The sequence below is a fragment of the Durio zibethinus genome, chromosome 3 (genome assembly GCF_047325235.1).
Source record: "Durio zibethinus cultivar Kanyao isolate XHJ-2024 chromosome 3, ASM4732523v1, whole genome shotgun sequence".
NCBI lineage: Eukaryota > Viridiplantae > Streptophyta > Magnoliopsida > Malvales > Malvaceae > Durio > Durio zibethinus.
The window spans coordinates 37,940,320-37,952,955 of record NC_143164.1 but is presented as its reverse complement, the minus strand read 5'-3'; the positions used below and the strand labels follow the sequence as shown (position 1 = coordinate 37,952,955).

The 12,636-nt window shown below is 35.6% G+C and overlaps 1 protein-coding gene and 1 pseudogene across 4 annotated transcripts; one reads left to right on the top strand and one right to left on the bottom strand.

The window, feature by feature from the left end:
* Window positions 1–1,028: 1,028 nt before the first annotated feature.
* On the top strand, window positions 1,029–4,221 carry LOC111283980 (putative L-type lectin-domain containing receptor kinase S.5; annotated as a pseudogene). Its single transcript, XR_016341128.1, has 2 exons — window positions 1,029–2,455; window positions 3,181–4,221. The product of XR_016341128.1 is annotated as a putative L-type lectin-domain containing receptor kinase S.5 (transcript).
* Window positions 4,222–5,781: 1,560 nt separating this feature from the next.
* LOC111283512 (AAR2 protein family) lies at window positions 5,782–12,450 on the bottom strand. Of its 3 annotated transcripts, none has more exons than XM_022872105.2 (13): window positions 12,258–12,448; window positions 12,074–12,156; window positions 11,258–11,315; window positions 10,665–10,724; window positions 9,665–9,794; window positions 8,869–9,092; window positions 8,678–8,770; window positions 8,529–8,600; window positions 7,319–7,351; window positions 6,924–7,055; window positions 6,634–6,690; window positions 6,027–6,122; window positions 5,782–5,949 (listed from the first exon to the last, which is right to left on the bottom strand). In XM_022872105.2, exons 1-13 carry the CDS (start codon window positions 12,351–12,353, stop codon window positions 5,890–5,892), a joined length of 1,194 nt encoding a protein of 397 aa, XP_022727840.2. In that variant the 5' UTR covers window positions 12,354–12,448; the 3' UTR covers window positions 5,782–5,889. The 3 variants fall into 3 exon arrangements, with proteins under 3 accessions (XP_022727840.2, XP_089614963.1, XP_089614964.1); XM_089758837.1 differs by having other exon boundaries at window positions 8,678–8,766; window positions 8,865–9,092; window positions 12,258–12,446; XM_089758838.1 differs by lacking the exon at window positions 5,782–5,949 and having other exon boundaries at window positions 6,077–6,215; window positions 8,678–8,766; window positions 8,865–9,092; window positions 12,258–12,450.
* Window positions 12,451–12,636: the final 186 nt, after the last annotated feature.

Genomic DNA, 12,636 nt, shown 5'->3' with positions numbered 1-12,636 from the left:
AATTTACATAAAGAAAAGAAGGGAAAAAAAAATTGGGCCTTAAAAACTAATCAAAATATGAAGAGAGTGTGATTCCGTTGACAAACAAAGGTTCTAACAAATACAAAACACAAGGAGGCCCATTTCGTGGGCTCACATGTTGGCTTAATGACAGGCTGCGTTCTCGTCTCTTGTAATTTTTGCCCTTCAAATATTGTTTGATTTTGAATGGTGAGGGATTACTAGGCTGGTTGGTGTGGTCAACTGAGAGTCATTCTTTGCTGGCCTATGCCACAAATCTGCAAAGGTGGCTGTTACATATATATATATATATATATAAACACATGATTAATAGCATTTGTTTATAAAAGTACACAAAATTCTTGCAAGAATTATTAAGATAAACATATAAACATATAAAATAATTGCAAGAATTTTGCATACTTTATTAAACAAATGTTGGTAACAATCATATGTTTTTTATTTTTTGGGTGCACACTGCAGGCACGCTCTGCTTTTTGTCTAAGCCACCGCCAATGCTCTTTAAGAATTTGATTAATTATCTGTAAAGATTATATATTATTTAACTATCCGTTAAGATCGATTAAAAGATGTCTACAGCTTAGATGGTAGCCATGATTGTGCTAAAAAGCCCACAAGTGGATGGACTTTTCCTTCTGCCTAAGCCTAACGCAATTATTAGTAAGTTGTTAGAACTCAAAATTCTAGTCCGAGCATATTGTCTGTCAGCATGTATAAAACCTGTTGAACATTTTCTTCCTTACAATTTTCACAATTAGGAAATGATTCTAAGTATGTAATAATTCTCAACCCTTATTATGAAGCCTTAGCACGTAATAAGTTTGTTACTTATTTTATTTTTTCTTTAAATATTCAAGTATGTAATAATTCTCAGCTGGAGGTAACATGAATAAAGTAGGGAAATACAAAGTTTTTCTAAAAAAGCGAAGCACTGAAATTATAAGACATAAAGTGACGAATTGTGAGGAGCAACGCTAGGTATAATAAAATAATTCCAATCACAATATTTCAATGGAAAGTTGCAACAGATAAGATCAAAACCCTGTCAAATTCACCTCTTTTTCTTGGATGGTGCATTTAATATAAAAAAAATAATAAAAGGGAGAGACCCGAAACAGCACTGTCAAAAGATTTATGTTTGATGTTTGCAGCATCTTCCTTCTTCGTTGTATTGCGTTTGACGGTACGGCTTCAGCAGCTTTAGTTTCGAAAATGAGGGTTCAAGTGGTATGGCTTATTGGGGTAATGATTTTTCATTTAATGTTGGCGATGGCAGAAAAACAGATGCTGGAAATCTTAAACTACCACTTTGGGCCATTTGACAGCTCCTACTACAACAGTTTTGCAGTTATAAAGCCAGCTACAATCAGCAATGATGCCCTTCAAGTCACCCCTGATTCCGTTGGTAATTTCAGTCTCAGCAACAGGTCTGGCAGAATCTTCTTCAATCAAAATTTCAAGCTCTGGGATGGAAATTCCTGGGTGGCTTCATTTAATACCTCTTTTCTTATCAATGTTTTTCGAGTTAATAACTCTGTTCCTGGAGAAGGTGTTGCTTTCCTGATTGCTCCTGACCTCATCCTTCCTCCTGGTAGTTCTGGCGGATACCTAGGATTGACAAACTCATCCATCGATGGCCTTTCTTCAAACAACCTTGTGGCCATCGAACTCGACACTTTTAAACAGGATTTTGATCCAGATGACAACCATATTGGTCTAAACATCAACAGTGTTAGATCCAGCAAGACTGTGTCTTTTTCCGAATTTGGCATCCAAATTGCTCCAAGTAGTACTAAGTTTTACGTCGTGTGGATCCAATATGATGGTAAACAAAAGTCGATACAAGTTTACATGGCAGAGCAGGAGCAGGTGTCTTCCCCAACACCTTCCAAACCCTCCAAGCCAGTCTTGAGTTCTGATCTTGATCTCAGCAGCATTGTCAAACAAAACTCTTATTTGGGTTTTTCAGCATCAACAGGCAGCCATGTTCAGCTTAACTGTGTGCTCAAATGGAACTTGACTATAGAAGTGCTTCCTGATAAGAACAAAGGAAAAAAATGGTTCAAGATTGGATTGGCGATTGGAGTTCCAGTAGTGGTACTTTTCCTGCTTGGAATCGGAGGGTTGACTTATTATTGGTACAAGAAATGGAGGGCTAGATCTGACCCTAATATATTGGGAGCACTCAAGAGTCTTCCAGGAACTCCCAGGGAGTTTCGGTTTAGAGAACTGAAAAAGGCTACCAACAATTTTAATGATAAGCACAAGCTAGGTCAGGGCGGATTTGGGGTGGTCTATAGAGGGCTGCTGCAGAAGGAGAATCTGGAAATTGCAGTCAAGAAGTTTTCCGGGGACATTAAGGGTAAAGACGATTTCTTGGCTGAGCTTACTATCATCAACCGGTTGCGCCACAAGCAACTTGTTCCCTTGCTAGGTAACTACTCTTCCAAACTCTACTCTCTATTAAGATTTAGACATTGACATTTATCTGCTAATATTTCCCAAATTCTCTTTCTTTCTTAATCACATAAATTAGGCCATAAAATAAAACTTAGCATAAAAAAAAAAAGTTTACTAGCAGATTTGAGTTTAAGGTGTACGTTTGTAAAATCTTCCTCGGTCTCTTTCATGAAAATACACCATGTTCCTAATTTTGCTGAGTCTGTCATATTGAACAACGATAGGAAGGAGAGATAGGTATCTAAATAAAATGAAAATCGATCATATCTGAACAAAATTGTGAAGTTTATTATATTTGTTTATTAACTATAATAAAATTATAATTGAATTTCATATTCCAATTTTAAATTACCCATTTGAGTAGAATACTAAAATGTTTGCATCACTTGATGCATGAAGCATATGTTGGGGGCTAGTAAGAGAAATAAAAGATTAGCTATGATAACTCAGGGTCTGTTTTGGGTTATAACTCACAAACAACTCCTTTACAAACATTGGAAATGTCAGTCTGTTTTATATTTCTTTTAATTGGTCTTTTGTCCAATGAAACTTCACATCCCAACGTGCAAGAGTTAGGTTGCTGCTGTTCTAAGTATCCAAAGGCATATTTTATTCATAGCAGAGCAGTTTTCTTCATTCAGTATATAAAGTTTGTTATAGCTGCTTCATCACTTGTTCTTGCAATTTTAAATTCACCAGGATGGTGTCACAAGAATGGTATGCTGCTTTTAGTATACGATTATATGCCAAATGGGAGCTTAGATACTCATATATTTTGTGTGTCGGAGAAGACAACACTGAATTGGAATTTGAGGTACAAAATCATATCAGGTGTAGCATCAGCTTTACACTATCTTCACAATGAATATGACCAAAAAGTGGTGCACCGGGACCTTAAAGCTAGCAACATCATGCTGGACTCCAACTTTAATGCCCGGTTAGGTGATTTCGGATTGGCTCGAGCCTTGGAAAACGAGAAGACTTCCTATGCAGAGATGGAGGGGGTGCCTGGCACCATGGGGTACATTGCACCGGAGTGTTTCCACACTGCCAAGGCCACCAGGGAGTCTGATATTTATGGCTTTGGGGCAGTGTTGCTAGAAGTGGTTTGTGGGCAACGTCCATGGACTAAAATAGGTGAATTCCAGCTGTTGGTAGATTGGGTTTGGTGGCTACATGGAGAAAGGAGGATACTCGAGGCAGTGGATGAAAGGTTAGGTAACGTGTATGTAGTTGAAGAAGCTGAGAGATTGTTATTACTTGGTCTAGCATGTTCACATCCTATTGCTAGTGAAAGGCCTAAAACACAGGCAATCCTTCAGATTATATCAGGGTCCATGGATGTGCCCCGTGTTCCAGCCTTCAAGCCTGCTTTTGTTTGGCCTTCTATGCCAGTACCTAGCAGTTTCAGCATCACCTCCAGCAGCATGACTAACACTTCTGATATCACTCCTATCTCATCAGGACACCACAATGCATTATCAGAGATGTTCAGGGCGGATTCAGTGACAGCAACTCTCTCATGTGAAAACTAATTAATGTGGCTTTGATTCAACTTGCTTTTGTTAAAAAGAGAAATTACTTCCTTTTTGACTATTTTCTTTAGATTCTCTTGTATTAGGGAAGTGGAAAAGCCCATACTTCCTAGCTTCACGTTACTCGAGTTCTGGTAAAAAGCGGGGAAGTCTTGTAATCAATGTTCAAATTTTTTTTTCCCTTTCTCATTCACTATTTTACTCATCTTTTGTTTTTTTTTTTTTTTTGTTGATTTATGATTGGGGGGGGGGGGGGGGGGGGACTGCAAATGTACATTCCGAATTATAGATTTATATATAAATTTTGTTTTATTTTCCAATTTTTTAAAATAAAGTTGTATCTTTGGCAAGAAATATTTATTGTAGCGACGAGGAAGCCTAAAAGGGAGGAATTTGAATTTTGAACTTTAATTCTTATAGAAATGTCACAATGACCAAGTCAAAGCACGAGTTATTGCAAGAAAAATTTATGGTATGATGCAATTGGAATAAAAAAAAGGGAAATTTTGATTTTACATTAATTGTATGTATGAATTGAAATGAGGAGATAATTAAATAACTATATTGAAATTTAGAGAAAATAAATTTACCCAAATTATAGACAAGGAAAATTTCCAAAGCCTTCATCAATTTCCAATCAAATAAAATATTCCTTAATTTGCAACATACAGGGATCCGACCGAATATCAAAATATTTCGGGCTACTCATAACGTCCAGAAGAAGCAATTCTCTTTTATTATTTCCAGTGTGACTTATCAATTCTTTGTTCTTATTTATTATTTTTAATGCAGGATTCTGGTCAAGCGTCAAAGGATGGCCCCAGGCTGTGTTCCCACTTTCTCCTCTGCATGGATCAAAAACTTTAAATTACTTTTGGCATCTTTGCTGGCCGACGTGCTTGACAACTACCACAGCTCATTTTGTTGTCTAGTTTGGCGCAAAATTTCAAAGGTTAGATTCCAATTTTCTTCTTCCTACAGGTAACATGTCATAATCTGTCATTTCTGATAGCCATTTGATGAAAATAAATAATAATACCAACAAGCCAGTAATGGGTTGCCTAATGCACCGGATGCACTTTTAAAAGAACTATCCGAAGATCTTAATTGATGGTTTGGAACTTACCCTTTATAAGATAATAATAGTAATATTTGGAAATTGTGTGGAATAACTTGTCCTTCTTATGACGTAGACATTGCATGTTTGTCATTAGGATATGGAAATGGCAAATTGATGGATGCTGATATAATATTCAATTCATACACAACGAGGTAAAGGAAACTTTTACCATTTCCACCTTTTTAATTCGTGTGTTTTGACTGTTGCTTTATTTTAACTAGATCAATTAATGATATTATCAAAAAATCTTTGAACTTGATTGTTGAGCATTTTGGGGCTAAATTTAGAAGCAATTCTGTTTGTTATTATTGCTTGGACCAAAAAAAAAAAAAAAAAAAAAAACGGTCTGACATCGATTAGAGTTACTTCATCAATTATGATGTTTGCCTTTTGGTTGGTCTCAATATATAAGCTACAAAACTAATTAGTGGTTTAATTTACTTGAAATAAATTATAAATCACGGATTTAGATGTTGTAGCAACTTTCATTTGATTGCACCTCCTTGAGCAAAATGCATAATGCAGATGGAGGGAGGCAGATGATTATGACCTCTTTGTCTTTGGCAGAGAAGAGGATTTCAGGAAGGCATCCAGAAAGAGACGGAGAAGTACAAACACTGCCTATAGGATTGGTGAAGATGAAAGTGATTTTGAAAAGGAAATTCATTCTAAAAACTGTTACAGACACGGGTCAGTCAAGTCATCCAATACCTTATCTAACATGTTAACAAAGACAAGACACAATGCTACTGTCTAAGCTGTTGCTGGTTCACTCCCGCTTGGCTCATCCAACATTTCAACCACAGGAGCATACTGCAGAAGTTAAGGAATGGTAAGAGAGAGAGAGAGAGCATTTAGTGAATTTTAGGGAGATAAAATATTACACAGACCTCATCATCCTCCTCAAAGTAGATTCCACCAACTGCACTTTTCCGCTGGAACTCCCATCCTAAACTGTTTTCAAGCACCTCTTTTAATTTCCTTGTCTGAAAGTGCTCAAAGACTGAAGTCAGGATTTCCACCAACATAATTTACAATGGCTATATGCAAATACAGAAACGCAGGGGCGTAAAAAGGAACTGAAATTACCCATACGCCAATAGACACTAGTTAGTATTACAGATTGTGTTTATTGGTAGTTAGCTTTATATTATCATGGATGCCACAACAGCTAAAGATTTTGGATGTTCAAGTTTTCAGAAGTATGTTAAAGCCTTTCATACACAACTAAAATTTCAGGCGGTCTTTATATAACAATTAGGTATAATTAGTTACAGATGGAAGAGAAATAGACTACGTATAATAAGCCTAGCCTTGATAATTTGCCATCATTGGCTCTTTTTAAGAAGAAAAAAAAAAAGAAAAGAAAAGAAAAAGAGGAGGTAGAAGGTATGAGGAAGAAATGGAAGAAGTGAAAGAACCTTTCCTAGTTTTAACATGTTTTGGCAATATAAAATCAATAAAACTAAATAGAAGAGGCAAGCTTAGCACACATACCCATGAGAGAAGATCTCCATCAACAACTAAAGCATCTTGCAGCAATGAAAAGAAATCCTGTAATTCCATCATCAATCTACTAATCAATCTTCAAGAAGGTTAATGTTACTAACAAATGGTTGCTTTAATCTTTGAGTAAACAAGTTTGGTGAAAAAAAAGGTTAGGTGCTCCTATTGCCAAAGAAATGCAAAAACTCGTCAAAATGATGCAGGTTTCAACTATCTCATGGCAAAATAATCAAGCTAATAATTAGTCATCACAATTATGCATCTAAAAAACATGTAACTACCTTGCAAAGGTGGTGCAGAAAGCTATCAGAAGAAAACCATGAGTCATCTAACAATGCCGATGCCCCTGCCTCTGCAACCGTGCGATCTTTTTGAAGTCCATATTTCAGTTGATAATAGATGACCTTAATGAACTGTCACAAGCCTATCACATGTCAGATATTAACATTAAACTATAAACATCGAAGCAGGCAAAAAGCAAAATCTGTTTTTGATAGATATTAGACAGAAACTAAAGAGAGAAAGATCGCTCCAATTCTGTATGCATAAAATTGCATGGGATAGCCAATTTTCTTTGATAAAGTTATTACCATAATGGGCATAATTACACTAGTTATGACAAATTTACCCAAGGAAAAGGACCCCAGACAAAGAGACTATCAATTCAAAAAATTACCTTCGTGAACAGCTGACTCCTGGTATGAAAAGGCTGAAAAATATATAAAACGAAAAAGTCAAGGCCAAATAAAAAATAATGAATACATAGGCTACATACTCACATTAAGTAATTTAGCAATGAAAACAAGCAAAAAGTTGAATATACGTGAAGAAAAATGTAAGCCTTTTGAAAAATAGAGCCAATAAAACATTTATGCAGCAGAAACAGAATGTTGAGTAATTAGCACGGATTTATTTGGATGTCCAAGGGCAGACCTAGGATCTCTTACCAACAAATTTTCCAAAATCAAGCATCCATATTAGTATAAATTACTGTTCAAGTTTTTGCTTCCTTAATTGTGCAGCTTCATGTGAGGGTGTCAGACTGATCAAGAAATTTTGGGAGTGTGGTTAACTCCAATCCTCATCAAGCATTGGCTGCCTATTCAGAATGCTAAAAGTTCAATCAATCAGGATGATTAACTAAGAAGACCGACTAGTGAGTTTCCTTCTTATCAATATATCTCCCCATTGTTGATAGAAGATCAATTAACTTACCCATTAATATTCAGATATCATTACATGAGTAATTGACCTCAAGTGGCTTATTCTTCGTACTCTACAATATCTCAGATTTTATTCACCCCAATGTAACAAGTGGAAGGTGTAGTGGCACCTTTTCTAAGCCAGGTCATTTGCAGACGTTAACTTGAAGAAATTATAACCATTGCAAGATATAAATTGCTATTACACCAGAATAAGCAAGGATAAGAGCCTTAAACATTATCCAAACATACTTTAAGACTCTTTTCCACTATTATGCTTGAACTCTGTAATGCATTCAACCCTTTAGGTTTGCAAACAGTGCTTTGACAACTTTGACAAGAAGAGTGATACCAACACATCTAAGAAGCATCAAAATACTTTCTGCCTAATAAAGAGACAAGAAAATCATCAACAATAATCAATAAGGGTAATGATATTATGATGGATAGAGATGTTGTGGTAATATAGAGAAGAAATGAGAAAAGAAAAACAAAGAAGAAATTAACAACATTTTTCATTTTTTCCGCCTAGCTCTTTTAGGTGATAGAAATGCCATACCAACAGAATACAGGCCAATCATTTATAACGGGTCCACTAGGATGTTAATATAACAGTAAAAACCACACTTTTTAATACAATAGTTCACAAATTAAGCAAAAATTGGCAGATAAATAACTACTTACAGCCTCAATACAGCCAAACAGAAGGCTGACCAACAATTTCCATTGCATGAATGCTTCAAGTGATTGCCCCATCTGCAGGATTATTACATGCTGTAAAACTCAAACAGTATCCAATCTTAAGGGAAAATGTCATGTTATTCTGTTCATACCAAAAATGCTATAAATGCAAATTGCAGCTCCCCAATAAGTGACTCTTCAGAGCTGCCATAAGCCTTCACCAGTAAGGTTTCTAACAGTTCTGTCTGCATAGAGAAGCAAAAATTTACATCTAAATGAGAAAATGCCATTTAGAAACTTTTCAAATTTAATTATACTTAACACCATATTTAGCAATACTTGCCTTGTCAAGATTCAAAGAAGTAAGTTGTTCACTTTCAATTCCTTTTTGCTTTATGACACGGGGAATTGGCGTATAGTAACATCCTCTTTTCGGAGGTTTCTCAGCAGGTGTAGAGAACTTACTATTCCTCAAATGCTCATCTACAGCTCTCTCCATGGTGCTCTTACAAGTGTTTTTCACCATCCCAGATTCATATATGACTGTAATTTCTCCGCCAATGGGTTCTGCACATTGGATGTATCACTTTAGATCATGCTAGGCTGACTATAATTAAAAGAGTACATTATATATATAAACCCACCAAAAGTCCTTGTATCACTAAAAATCAACAATGCAACATGTCACACATGACATACCCCAGATAAACACTGAACTCTTAGGCAGCTATAAGTCAAGCACCCCATTTCAAAGAAGCCTAATCAAGAAATTTCACAAGCCATAAAAATTTTCCTTTGAGGAGCCATTGTTAAGGGCTTGATGATTCTATTAAAAAATGTTAATGGAACTCTAAGAACTTTTTTACACACTGATAAAAAAAGAATAAAGGAAGTAAAAATTACCATACAAAATTATGTTGTAAATGAGCTGTCTACCCAGTTCACATGTTTCCAAATTTAATCTCACTACACGCCTTATATTCCCATGCTAAAAACAAGAAAAATGATAAACAGAAACTTAAGCAAGCCCAGGTGAGGAGTTAAAAGCATGAGCTTCCATACATAAGCAAAAGTAGAAAGATCCTAACAACAGTGTCATACACGAGGTGAACCAAAGGCTGTATCTAAAAAGAACAAACCTAATCGATCAAAAGTGCTTTTCGTAATGTAATTAGACAATTTCTTCCAATCCACATATTGGCTTAGATCATAGGGCCCAAGATTCTTGTCAAACTCCAAACTTCTAACAGCTTTACTGTATCTTTCTCCCTAAAAACAGAAATAAAGGACAAATTAATTAAATGCATTATAAAAGGAAAAACAAAGAAGCAGCTCTTTATATTTGCAAAAAATAGCTCAATTGAAATCTTCAGAAATCATAAGCATTTTCTCCTCAGAGCAGTGTTCCAACAAATAAAAATTTAAGTAAACCATAAACCAAGTATTTAAAATAGTAATGGATAAGAGACTAGCACCATCACCACCATCACAACAACTACAAACAAAGCCAAGGCCCACTATGTGGCGGCAAACTATATGGATCATATTGTGCCATTGTATTCTATATATTCCTCATGGTGCTCAATAAATATTCATTGCCTCGAGATCTCAAAACATGCATTGACCTAAAAATATCTCAGCACAGTAACACAGGATGGCTGATATCGATTTTACAAAACTCAAATCCACTTCTCTAATACGAAGAGCTTAAGCAATAAGCAACAAGAACCTACCAACTAAGAAAAAGGATCAGATTCTTTATTTAAGTTCCAGCAAAACTCCTAGCTCCATTAATAACAGAATGTCTCAGATAGTGTGCATATGCACTTGAAGTGTGCATTAACAGACAACTTTTTTGCTCAATCATCAGAGTACAAGGCTGGACCAAAGCAGTTGAAGAACTTGGAACAGGGCAAAGAGAACTGGGGAGCAAACTTGACTGCACAGTAGAGGTCAGTTTGTTTTGTTTCTAAGATGCATATGCCCTGACGTATGCCTAATAAAAGCATTATTCAAGAAATAGGACTGCTTTACATTCTGAGGTTAACAAATATAGCAGGTTAACAGTCTAATATGAAATTGGTATGTGCATGCATCATCAAAAAGAATATAAGAAACACAATTAACAAGAATACAAACCTCTTCTTCTGATACTTTAAGTAAGCATTCCTCCTTTTTATCCCACATACGGACAACCACCTGCAAACGGTAGGATATATTCATACAAGTTATGTCTTGCTCCCATTCAGAGATGAATTAACAAAGAATTTTGTGTTTGCTTGAGTTCATGCTCTTGACAAATTGCTTGAGAACATGTTCTTGACAGATTCCAATATATAAGTGAGAAACAAGTAAACGGCTAAATTAAAACTCTAACCAGTCCACATATTTACTCAGCAAAGATGTTGTACAACAATGCCAACATCTCAACTACTGTAATTTAGATAATATCAGTGCCCATAAATACCATCATTAAAAAAAATAATAATAATAATGCAGCAGTATACAATAAAGATCAGATATCAATAGACAGAAAAGCATTATATATTTAATATATATATATATATATATATAAGTTTTCCTCGATAAACTTTATTGTATAGCAATAAAACACCATACACCCACCAGTTCCTTTTCTATAATCTATTTAAAATATTAGAAGCATCAGTATAATACGGTAATGCCACTACACAATCACAATTTTCCATAAATATGATTAGAGGAGTTCAAACCTGAGAGCGGCCAGCATCAATAAAGAAGCCAATAATTGGTGAAAACTCTTTGCCATCTCTGCATGTTAACCAATAAAAGCCAATGATTTAGATCTCCAAATGAAGTGTTAAGGCGAATGGTGAAACATACGGTTTTTTTTTTTTTTTTTTGTGGTAACATGTTATGCTAATTTGAACTAGTGATGCATCCTATGTTAGGTGATGGGCTACGATCCTATCAAGTCATTGCCAGGCAGCAACAAGAAACATTAAGTCTTTTTCTTTTCTATTACATGGTATTGGCTATATAGATCTTATTGCACAACTGCGGCCTATTGTTTCTACTTGTAAACTTGGTAAAAATGATATTTTAAAGCTCCATCTATTCTCCTTCTCTTGGCAGGGGCATCCTCCACTAACTCATGTATTCAAAGGTACCTAGTAGACCTGTTCTTTACGTATCAAAATCACCAAAAACATGATCCACTTGTTAAGCACACAAGAAGTGCAACACCCACTTTTTCCCTCACGCATTTACTCCTAAATCTTATCTTTCCGCGAATGCCAACACATCCAGCATAACATTTTCATCACAGCCACACTCATTTTTATACATGTTGATAATTTGAGTTGCCCAACATTTATTCATGTAGAAGGACAACATCAAACCAATATCATTTTAAAGCTTAATTCAGTACTTACTAGACAAAGTATAATAATAAAAGAATAATCACTTATCACATCAACGACAAATTCAGTTAACAAAGCACTAAACTTTCAGCTTATTATTTTGTAACTTTTATTTAGGGAAAGAAAAAAGGTTTTCTTTTTTATAACCTGGTAGAAGAGCTGTAAAAGACGAAATGAACTCCCGGGGGAATCATTTTTATTCCTTTAAAAGCAGGACCCACCGAAAACACCTGCAAACAACCGAAAATTTCAGAAGTCGGATTAATTATAATATGATATTCTCTTTCCAGTTTCGCAAGAAACAAACAGAGATTGGCAGCTGGTAAAGTACCTGAGTGTCGATACCGATAAGAGTGTATTGAGGAACGTCAAGAAGGAGAAGTGTTGCTCCGCTCTTTACTAACTCCAATGCCTTCTCTGGATCCATCGTGTCCCCCTTTCTTCCTTTTTTTTTTTTTTTTTTCCTTTCCTTTTTGAATTTGAAGTTGCTCTGCAAAATGTAAATTCCGGAACCCTCTTCAAAGAAGGTAGTAGAGGAAGGAGGGAGGTTGAGGGTGACGTGGCAGTCTCTCGGGTCAGATTGTTCGGGTTTCGGATCAACGTGTGGAATTTTCAAGATTGGGCTTGGATTGGGCTTACGTTAGTAGGTTATAGCCTTAACAGGACAATCCCAAACCCACTTGAACATTAGGATTTTTTCAATAATTAAT